The sequence below is a fragment of the Chinchilla lanigera genome, unplaced genomic scaffold (assembly GCF_000276665.1).
Source record: "Chinchilla lanigera isolate Chin_1 unplaced genomic scaffold, ChiLan1.0 scaffold00004, whole genome shotgun sequence".
Taxonomy (NCBI): Eukaryota; Metazoa; Chordata; class Mammalia; order Rodentia; family Chinchillidae; genus Chinchilla; species Chinchilla lanigera.
This window is the reverse complement of record NW_004955405.1, coordinates 9317782-9329182: the sequence shown is the minus strand read 5'-3', so window position 1 is coordinate 9329182 and position 11401 is coordinate 9317782. Positions and strand designations below refer to the sequence as shown.

General features: G+C 38.6%; 1 protein-coding gene across 1 annotated transcript in view; it reads left to right on the top strand.

Annotated features, from left to right (window-relative positions):
* Positions 1-1263: 1263 nt before the first annotated feature.
* The window catches only part of LOC102021619 (alcohol dehydrogenase class-3), a 16650-nt gene continuing 6512 nt past the window's right edge, over positions 1264-11401 (top strand). Inside the window, exons 1-4 of the mRNA XM_005374293.2 lie at positions 1264-1456; positions 4277-4378; positions 8720-8861; positions 9435-9522. Coding sequence (XP_005374350.1) covers positions 1367-1456; positions 4277-4378; positions 8720-8861; positions 9435-9522 — 422 coding nt within the window. The 5' untranslated portion in view covers positions 1264-1366. The remainder of the gene's footprint in view (positions 1457-4276; positions 4379-8719; positions 8862-9434; positions 9523-11401) is intronic.

Here is an 11401-nt window from a genome sequence, read left to right as displayed (position 1 = left end):
GATCACTAATTCTTTAGGGTGTGCAAACAGGAGCCTTGCAAACAGCCAGAAAGTAAAGGAAAATGATGTCTGGCAGAGCCATTTAACAACTCTGTCTACAGTCATCAGCATATTCAAGAGTCAGCGACTGTGGTGGCCCATAGATACCTGGGAAGCCTGAAGTAGCAGGGTCACAAATTCAAAAATAGTGTGGGCAACTGAAGGAGACTCTTGTTATGGTCAGCTTAATTAAATAAAAATTAATATACAGAGAGGGACTGGGTTTTCAAGGAAGTCCATGAAAAATAAAGACATCAGAACTGTGGCCGGAGGCACATCCGTTGAAGGTCAAGGCTCAAGATAGAAGTACAAGGACCAGGCCTCCATCCCTTCCTGAAGGATAAACAATAACAAGATTATACTGTGATTGGTATCACCTGGTCCAGTAAAGTCCAGATAGGCATCAGTCACCCACCAGGGTGACCAGAGCATCTGGACACATTACTTCCCAAAAATGCCTTTGCCTCAAGTACCCTGGCTAGTTTCCCTCATGGATCAAAACTAGCTAAGTGGCTATAACTGTAAGCCCATAGGTTGGTGGCAGTTTGACCCATGTTGCACCCACGCTGTGTCTTTGCTGTATAAATTACGCCTGACACAAAGCTTTGGTGGCAACCCACACAGGGTCCCTTCTGTCTCTCGGGAGCTACCTCTCCACAAACCTTTCCTATTCTTAACTTGCCTTGTTCCTTCAAATTCATTCTCCAATGTCAGGGAACACGAACTCAGCACATCTAGCAAGTTGAGAGTTGTGTTTCTCCTCTAACACTGCCTCAGAGTACAAATAGCTGGAGAAGTACGGCAGGGGCAGAGCGCCCATCCAGCACATGTCATGCCCCGAGTTCAGTCCACAGTCCAGGAAGGAAAGAAGAGCAAACCTACAACCACTGTGACCTTCCTCCACCGTGCTTGGACCCCTGCCCTCGTCCCTGCCCCTCCAAGGTCTCCGGGTCCTGCCCCTCAGCACCCCGGCCACAATCCCAGGACCTGTCAGCAGCAGCTGCAATGGGCCCTTACATCTCTCCAGAACCTGATCCCCCGACCTCCTGTGCTCTAACATTTTCCTGACCGAGAACCCGAGGACAGCCGCTAGCTCAACCTGTGTCTCCAAGCCCACACAGTGTGGAAGCACAGGGGCACAAGTTTGATGCAACTGTTTCTCACGTGCCTCCAGGGAAAACCCCCGTTTCTTTGCCTTCCACCCTTTTCACGCCTTACCTAGGATGGTCGGACTAAAACTACCCGAGCGGACCTCTGCGGAAGGCGGGGCCTGGCAGCCACGGGAAGCCATGCACACTTCCGGTCAGAGCCCCGCCCAGGGAAGCCCATGAGCACTTCCGGTCAGAGCCCCGCCCGCTCGCCAGCTAATGCGAGTCTCGCCTACTGCCCGGGACGGACTGTGAGCATGGCGCCGCAGGTAGCTCCGCTTGTAGGGAGGGGGCAGGGTCGCCTGCGGGAGGGGCGGGCTTCGGCCGCGCGGCCCCGCACCCAAGCTCGCCTTGCAGCGCGGCGCTGCTCACGGCCTCCTTGCCTGGCGCCGGCCTCGGCCTTGGCTCTCCCGATGCTGCGCTCCGAGCTGGGCCTGCCCGCTCCGCGCAGTCCGGGGCGGCCGCGAAGGACGCGTTTCGGGAGACTCGGGTCGCTTTCTGTAGCATTTCTGAGTTGTGATCTGAACAAACAGATTTGTAGTCTCCTGCAGTGCTTACGTAACGCCTCTTCGAGTGAAGGTCCCCACTGTAGACTAAGAACTGAGGCTAGTAAGTTGGCAGTCCTTGGTGGTCACAGGACCTCGGGGCCGGGATTCCATTGGGACAAAGTCTGAAAAGCCTGTTAGCCTTAGAGGCAGAAATACACTAGCAGTGACTAGGGGTACCCGATCGTAAATGTTGGAGCTTAAAAAGATGGTACACTCTATGATCTTTAGTACTTACTATGCAGTTTTTCCTTATTACCAAGACTCTCCAGGGAGGTTCAGAACGTATAACTCGGATAATAGTTCAAAGGTTGAAGTAGGACGCTTTCTTCTGGGGTGTGGCTTTGTTTTGCTTTAGAATTCTCAGTGTAGGGAAAAGGTCAGGCTCCTGTTAAAGGGGAGGGGCATCAGATTTAGATTCTGTATGAATTATTAGTATTTTGGATTTCTAGGTTATAGGATTAAATTGTAGGTTATAAATTTGAGCCTTCGAGATTTTGCTTTCACATCTGTGATACACTGAAGATTCTAATGCAAATTAGAATCTAGTTTGTATAAATTCTTTCTAATGTCAGGTTTAATATCTACTTTTTAATTTTAAAAGCAGGCTGGAAACATTGCAATGTGTTCTGAACCCACCTTATTCCCAGGATCTAGTAGTGTGGACCTTCTAGCTCTTATTCAAAGTCAGAAACTATTTATTTCATACAGTTCAGTATTTTTTAATTGAAGTATTCATGTACTGTATTTTTCATTTGTACCTCATATATATATATATATATATATATATAGTTCACTGCTCCTTTTCCTCAAGTCTTCATTCTGATGCCATGGACAATTTCAAACTACTAGCTGTTTTTGCAAAGCTGCACTGTGCCAAGAACAGGGAGTCCATATCTGTCCTCATTCATCCTTCCTAATCACCCTGTGTGTGGGTATTTATTTTATCACCATTTGTAACTGCCTCTTCCTTAACTTCAATACCAGGTTAAACTCGACGCTTTTCCAAAACTCCTCACCAGTTATTTGTTCCTTCATTTTTTGCTTTCTGCAGCACTTTGGCCTTATTTAAGTCACATGTTTTGTAATTATTAATTTTCAAGTCTGTCGCCTATAAACCAAGTGGTTTGCAACCTTTATTCTGCCAAAACATTTCATAAGCATTATGTGAACTGATCAAGTCTTCCTCCTATGCGTGACTTTCTAGTAGTGAAGGGATATACTATCTCTAAGGCAGCTTCATGCCATCGATACAAGTCACACATGTAATTTTAAGTTTTCTAGTAGTCTAGTAAAGGACATGTGAAATTAAATTTAGCGGTACATTTAGTTAATTCAGGATATTAAAAATACTATTTCAACATGTAATCAGTATTTTTTAAAACATTACTGAAATATTTTTACCCCTTTTTACTGTCTTCTAAATCTAGGTATAATTTACATTTATGGCATATCTCAGTTCAGACAGGCCATTTTTTTGTTACTCAGTAACCATACTTGGCAAATGGCTACTGTAAAAGACAGGACAGCTATAACAGATAGATACTCTTTTTTAAGTTTGCGTTTTTTTTTTTTTTTTTTTTTTTTCCTGGAGACAGCGTCTCACTGTGTAGTCCAGCCAGGCCTTGAATTCACTAGGTAGCCCAGGCTGGCCTCAAATTTACAGCAGTCCTCCTGCCTCAGCCTTGAGTGCTGGGATTACAGGCATGCACCACCACTTCTGGCCCAAGTTTCCCTATATTGATAACTGGTATCTTCTTTCCTACCAGCAGTTTTGGACTGAACTATTTAAACCACTCTGAGCACAAGACTTAATAGGGTATATAATAAATATAAGGTTCCTAGTACCTCATACCAGCCAACTGAATAGACTCTGTTGAGATTTGCATTTTTAACCTGCACTTCTTTCTGCATTGTACAGCATTTTCTTGGTTACTTTTCACTCATTGCTGAGAAAAAATATCTGACACCCAGAATTAAGGAAGGAAAGGTTTATCTAGCTTACAGTTTGTGGAGGTTTCAGTCCGTACTTGGCTGGCTCCAAGGCAGAGTGGCACATGGCAGAGGGCAAAATTCATGGCAGTGGAGAACAGCAAAAGCAACAACAGCAAAAGGGAGGAATGGTGGCAAGCAGCCTCTTTCTCTCCCTTACGTTGTATGTAAACCACTCGCCCTAGGACTGGTGTAGCACTCATAGCCATAATTCCAACACTGGACCGTGAATCAATCACAAATCTAGAAGCCCACCCCATGACTGCATGTGGATTTGGGGGGACATCCAGACACAAACCATAACAAGCATCATTAAATATTTGACAAATAAAACTTTTTAGTTAAAAGAGACTTCTATAGCTGACTAGGTAGGCATCCCAATTAAGACTTTTTAAAGTTTATTATTTGCATAATTTTTCATATTAATTAGAGGTGTATTTCTCTGAATCTGATAAACTTTCTAGAATTAGAATTCACCAGTAACAAAAGCTGATCATTGAGCAGTTATTAGTGTAGAAGGGTAAACAGCTTATTCTTTTTTCTCTGTTTTAGGTTATCAAATGCAAGGCTGCAGTTGCTTGGGAAGCTGGAAAGCCGCTTTCCATAGAGGAGATTGAGGTAGCACCCCCAAAGGCTCATGAGGTTCGAATTAAGGTAATGGCACTGGGGAAGAGGTCTTTGGATTGGTGCATAGGTCTGAGGTCTGCAGAGGATGAACCCCAAGAGACAATCTCAAGGACAAGGCTTGGAGAGTCACAGGACAGTAGAGTTGAGACCCCTCCTCCAACCCCTCACCTTTGCAGCAGTTTTCTCCACCTCTTTGGCATTGGTGTGGGGTGATGCAGCCATTTGCATGGACTACTATCCTATAACTTCTGTAATTTGGGTTTAAGGATCCTCGCATTTTGTTGATCCTATAAATTTAAATACATGGTATCTTACTGGAAACAAAGTTTTGCTAGAAGGAATTTTAGGATTTAGAAAGAGCAATAAACAAATGAATTTTTACGATTGCTTGCTTAGAGAGTTTTAAAATGTACTGCACCCAGTGGTCAGGGCCAAGGTTGAGCAAATTTGATTCCCTTGCTTGTCAGTGTCCCATGCTCAGAGAAAGGCACACTGTATGAGACAGCTGGCTGAGAGAGCTTTAAAGCCTTGGCAAGTGCAATTCCTTGTGTTTTTAGCATTGTACTGTTGTTTTGATATAAAATTAATGCTTTAAAATAGTGCCCCTTAAGTGATTTTTTTTGCTAACATTTTACACTTAAGGAAAAATCAGCTCTCTTTTTGCTATCACTGTAAGTATACTTTCCCTGTCATCCTACCTCCAAACATACCACACATCCTGATTCATGTTCTGAAAGATCACACGTATCAGGTGGAGAAACCTAGGATCAAATATTTTTTAAGGTCCTTCTGGACGGATCCAGGAATCTGAAATCTTACAATATCTTGTGTGTCTTTCTTCAAATTGAGAAATTAAACTGATGGTAATCTGAGCAACTTTGTTGAACATAATAATATATAATACAACAACCACTATCCTGTCATTTTGTTTTGAAACCCCGTATCATTTTTATTGTTTTTGTGTTTTGTTTTTGTCTATGTTGTTATTTTATTTTTTAAATTCTGTTTGAAATAAAAAAATTAGCCAGGCATAGTAGCACATGCCTGTAATCCCAATACTTAGGAGGCTGAGGCAGGAGGATCATCGCAAGTTTGAGACCAGCCTGAGCTACAAAGTGAGCTCAAGGCCAGCCTGAACTGTATAGCGAGACCCTGCCTCAAAAAGACAAAAAAAAAAAAAAAAAATTAAAGTGATGTACTTTTGCCGTGAAGACAATTTTTATCCTAGATATAATAAGGTGAGCTATATGCATCCCACTTAGATCAGCTTTCATCCCTGGGGAACTACTGGCATATAGCAGAAAACATTACCTTGTATGTGGGTGTACAGGACAAAAGCAGGAAGTATAAATACAGACACAAGATTTTGCCTTCTTGTGCTTTTTGCATTTTTTTTTTAAAGAGACCAATTTTGCATGCTTTTATCTGGTAATCTGAACAACTGATTTGAAGACAGCAATATGCAGTCTAACAACCATTGGTGAATTCCTACCATCTTGTCTAGTGAAACTCTGTATCATTTAATGGTTTTTTTGTTTTGTTTTTATTTTTTATTCTCTTTAATGGTTTGATCAATCTTGCATTCTTACATCTAGTAATCTGAGCAACTTTGTTGAAGACAACAATATGTAATATAACAGCCAGTGTTAATTCCTATCATTTTGTTCCAGAACCCTGCATTTTTTTTGTTTTTGCTTTGTTTTGTTTTTGTCTATGTTGTTGGTATTTTGCTATTGTTCTTTTTTTAATTATTCTCTTTACAATTAAAAATAAATAAATAAATACCTTTAAGAAAAGTTTAAAAAACAGAAAAAAACCCCAAAATAACGATGAAGACAAAAACAAAACAATATAAAAACGATATAAGATTTTAAAACAAGATGATAAAAGAGAGAAAGAAGGGAAAAATTGTGTGTGTGTGTAGATGTATATATATACACACACACACAGGATAGCTGAGAGTGTTGTACTACTGACTTCTATTGCTTTATCAAAAGGAACAGTTAATGTTTAATAGTTTGATCAATCTTACATGCCTATATTTGTTTAACTGAGTAACCTATGTAATACAACAACCATTGTTAATTTCCTATCACCTTGTCTGAAATTCTGTATTGCTTCTGTTGTTTGGCTGTTGTTTTGTTTATGTCTGTTGGTTTGTTAATGTGTTTTCATTTTTTATCTTTAAAATAAAAAAAGATGATAGGAATTAACAATGGTTGTACGTATTGTTATCTATAGCAAAGTTGCTCAGATTCCCCAATGTAAGAATGCAAGATTGATGAAAACAATTAAAAGACAATGACAAGTAATAAAAAAAAATTAGAAACACTACAGAGCTTCATTAAACAAGATGGTAGGAATTTAGCAATGGTTGTTATATTGCATATTGCTGTCTTCAAATTATTGTTCAGATTACCAGATATAAGCAGGCAAAATTGGTAAAAACAAAATTTAAGCATTAACTGTTCCTTTCAGTAAACCAGCAGACATCAGCAATACACTTATCCCAGCTATCCTAGTATATACATATATATTTTTTCTTCTTTTTTATTTTAAAAAGAAAACAACATAAAAACAGTAAAAATGATACAGAATTTCAAAACAACTGATAGGAAATTAACAATGGTTTTTACATTACATATTGCTATCTTCAAAGTGGTTACTCAGATAAGCAGATATAGGCATATAAGATTGATCAAACAATTACACATTAACTGTTCCTTTGAATAAATAGATATTAGTAGTACAATTATCTTAGCTATCTTTGTGTGTGTGTGTATATATACATATTTTTCCCTTTTTTTTTCCTCTTTTCCCTCATCCCAGTTGTTCTTTCCTACTTGAGCAGTTTCTTTCTCTTCCACAACATCTATTGTACCTTTCAGATTTTATTTACTCTTTCAGGTTCTTACACTAGGGAGACAATATGATGTTTACACATGTGAGTCTGATTTACTTCACTTATGAGTATGCTAACTAGTTGTATTCATTTATCTATAAAAGCCTTGAGTTTGTCTTTCTTTATAGCTGAGTAATACTCCATTGTATAAAAATACCACATCTTTTTTATCCATTCCTCAGTTGATGGACATTTGGGTTGTTTCCAGGATTTAGCTATTACAAATTATGCTGCAATAAACATGGGTGCATATATATTACTATGGTATGACGTTTTCAGTTCTGCAAAAATACCCAGGAAGGGAATAGCGGGTTGAAGGATCCTAGTTTACTGAGGAATCTCCAGACTGATTTCCACAGTGGTTTCACCAATCTACTCTTCCACCATCAGTGGAAAAGAATTCCTTTTTCCCCACAGCCTCTCCAGCATTTGGTATTGGTTGATTTCTTCATGATAGACATTCTGTTTGGTGTGAGACAGAATCTCAGTGTTGTTTTAATTTGCATATCTCGAATGACTAATGGCGTTAACATTTTCTTATATATTTGCCATTTGTATTTTTTCATTTGAGAAGTGTATATTCATCTCAGATGCCCATTTTTGGCGTGAGTCTTTGAATTTTAGGGACCTGATTTGTTTTAATTCCTTATATGTTCTAGATAGTAGTCCTTTGTCTGAGGGGCAGTTGGCTAAAATTTTTTCCCAATCCATGGGTTTTCTTTTCATCCTGTTGGTGATTTCTTTTGATGTGCAAAAACTTTTCAGTAAGATGAGATCCCAGTTGTTGATTCTTTGACGTATTTCCCATGCAGTTTGGATTTTGTTCATGAACTCTCTAACCCTATGTCTTCAAGCGTTCTATCTACTTTCACTTCCAATAAATTTAGTGTTTCTGTTTTAATATTTAGATCTCTTCCTGTGCTGTTTGTGGTTTGAAAGGATACTTAAAAGTCAGAGAGACAAGAGTAAAGGGGTTACTTGAGTAGAAATTATGTGTGGTGGCAAAGAAGTTTAGTCCACTTAATGCTCTGAGTTTTGGCCCAGACTCAAACAGAAGGGCATATGTCAGAAATAATACCCTTTGTAGACATCACATTTCTCAGCAGTCATGAGGAAGCCTCTAGTGAGATAGGCACACAAGTAGTATTCCTCTCTACACCAGAACACACAGTACTTAGAATATCACCTTGTTTACCTTTTCTTGCTGACATTCACCAAAAAGGAGAAGAGATGGGCCACTTTTCACTGTATATAAATGCATCACAATACCACAAAAAATGCTACTAATTCTAATTGTTAGGATGCCATGGATTATAAATACTGAGTTTTAGAAAAGTTAAAATATGAAAGAAATATATATTAGAATCAGCAAGTGATGTATTAAAGTAAAATGGCTTTCATTTGACTTTAGCCCTGAATTACACATGCACACACACTTCAGTGCTTTTTCTTTAATATCCTGATAGATCATTGCCACTGCAGTTTGCCATACTGATGCGTATACCCTGAGTGGAGCTGATCCAGAGGGGTGTTTTCCAGTGATCTTGGGACATGAAGGTGCTGGAATTGTGGAAAGTGTTGGCGAAGGAGTTACTAAATTTAAGGCAGGTAAGGAGAGTATTTAAACCACTTGTTTGATGATTTTGCTTAATTACTATAGGAAAATTACTTCTCTGATAAATATACCATTTATGAATAAGTTAGCATCTAAAAAACTTATCAGGATTGATTTCATTCCTCTGGAAAGCACAAATATTTGGACAGTATCTTCCTCTCTGATTTTGCATTGTGCTCTTCATCTGAAACTGTTTTAAGTATATTTCCAAAGCTTATTTGGGCAAATCAAACAAGAATTTTTAGAGCTACATTAATCAGTAATTAGTATTTTGAAGCATATGACCTATCTTCCAGTTATGTTTTAAGAGTTTCATTTAGATAAAAATTTTGAAAAACATACTTTTTGCATGGCTGGCCAGTGCTGAATGATGTTTGGTAGGTAAAGTTTTAAATGATGTTACATAGGCAAAGTAATAAAACATCCACATACCTCATAGGTTATTGGAAAATTACTAATTCTGCAGAGCTGTACCAGCTGACAGGACTTAGAATTTCCCAGGGCTGCAGTGTTCATTTAGAAGCATGCCACCTGTTCAAGAAGGTATCTTTGCATTTGTTTCCCAGGTGATACTGTCATCCCACTTTATATCCCACAGTGTGGAGAATGCAAATTTTGTCTAAATCCCAAAACAAACCTTTGCCAGAAGATAAGGTTAGTATATTTATATTACATTCTTAAAACATGTTAGTAACAACAATACTAAGGAATTGTGTGGTAGCTTATACAGAGCATTTTACATAAATTACTTTATTCCATCTTCAGAGCAACCTATCACTCTTATTAGTAGCTCCATTTTTGAGGAACAAATAAATTAAGACTCAAAAATTAAAGACTTTGCTCAGTATCATAAGCCATTAACATGTAAAGCAGTTTTTTCTAAACTTGTTCTGTTTCCATAGTGCTAGGCTGAATTTTCAAGGAAGGACATGTTGTGAGATTTAAGTAAAACCATTTTTATGAGCCACTTTATTGTCCATGAAAGCAAAGTAATAAAATATATACAACCTCATAGGTTATTGGGAAGCCTGGAAGAAGTTATGTCATATAATCCTTGACACAGAGAAGGCAGTTGATTTTATCATAAAGTAATAGCACTTAACAAACTTCTTTGAGGCAGTTGACACAAAGAAAGTAGGGTTTTTTTTTCTTTTCTGGTACTAGGAATTGAACCCATGACCTTGTGCTTGCCAGGCAGGTGCCGTGCCACTGAGCTATATCCCTGGCCTAAAGGTAGATATTTTACTGTAAGGAAGTAGCACTTAAAAAGTGCTTTGAAGCATTTTAAGATCCCCTTACGTTCCTTTTTATCTTTTTAATTGAGGTTGCACACACATGTACTGTAATATGCTGTGTACAGAGTATAAATCTTAAGTGTGCAGCTCAATGAATGTTTACATATTACACACCTGATGATTAGAACCTTAAGCTGGATCAAGATAGAGATCCTGGGCAGCACCCAAAGCCCCTCATGTCCCTGCCCAGTAAACACCTGCCTTCCTCAGAAGTAACCACTATCCTGATGTCTTTCAGTATAGAACTTCCTGTTAATTACATCAGTGTGTGGACTTTTGTCACATTTCTTTCAGTCATAATACCTGTGAGATATGTCCAACTTGCTGTGTGCAGCTCTACATTTTGTTGCTCTGTCATATTCCAGGTACCACTATTTGTCCATTTTCCTGTTGGGTATTTAGGCTACTCCCAGCTTGAAGCAGTTATAACTGGTGCTGCTAGACACACTACTTCCTCCTGGGGGTTTTTGGGGGATTGGAATTGCTGAATTATGGGCTACATATCAGTAGTTTACAGTGCATGTGTTTACATTCCCAACAGCATTGTATGGAAGATACCCATTTATTCTTACATTTGTTTTCTGATATCAGTGATAAAATTAGTTTATATATTTGTAAAAAAAATTCCATTTATTTTATAATGTAAATTCTGTTGCTCTTGGCAAAGCTACAACCAAAAAAAATTCTAGTTTTAAAGGAAAATTTAAATACGGTCTGAAAAATTTTGTATCACATCAGTTGGTGATAGAGGATGATAGTGAAGATGGTGATAGAGGAAGTAGTTCTTTCAGAATATCACCTTTTGTCCAAAAAACTAGAAGAGAGTAGGTAAGTAAATTTAAATTGCTCCCATAAAGATGCAGCAGTTATTTTGGAAGAACCTTATCTCCTGTTCTTTATTTTTGGTCATATTTTTGTTTCCCTCTCAAGAGAAACATTTACTGTTGAATCTAGAAGCAGTCTATTTTCTCATCTCTGTGTGTGTATGGCATATACAGGTTTAGCCAAGAGTATATATCAAATTGCAGTGCTTTTTAATTTAAGGTAAAATATTAACTGTGTGCTAGATACACAGATAGTTATATTTTTATAGCAATCTAAAAGAAGATACTATTATTTCTCCACATTTTCCCGTAACAAAACTGAGGCACAAGGGGCTGGGGATTTAGCTCAGCGGCAAAAAGCGCCTGCCTGGCAAGCGCAAGGTCGTGAGTTCGGTTCCTGGTACCGGAGAAAAA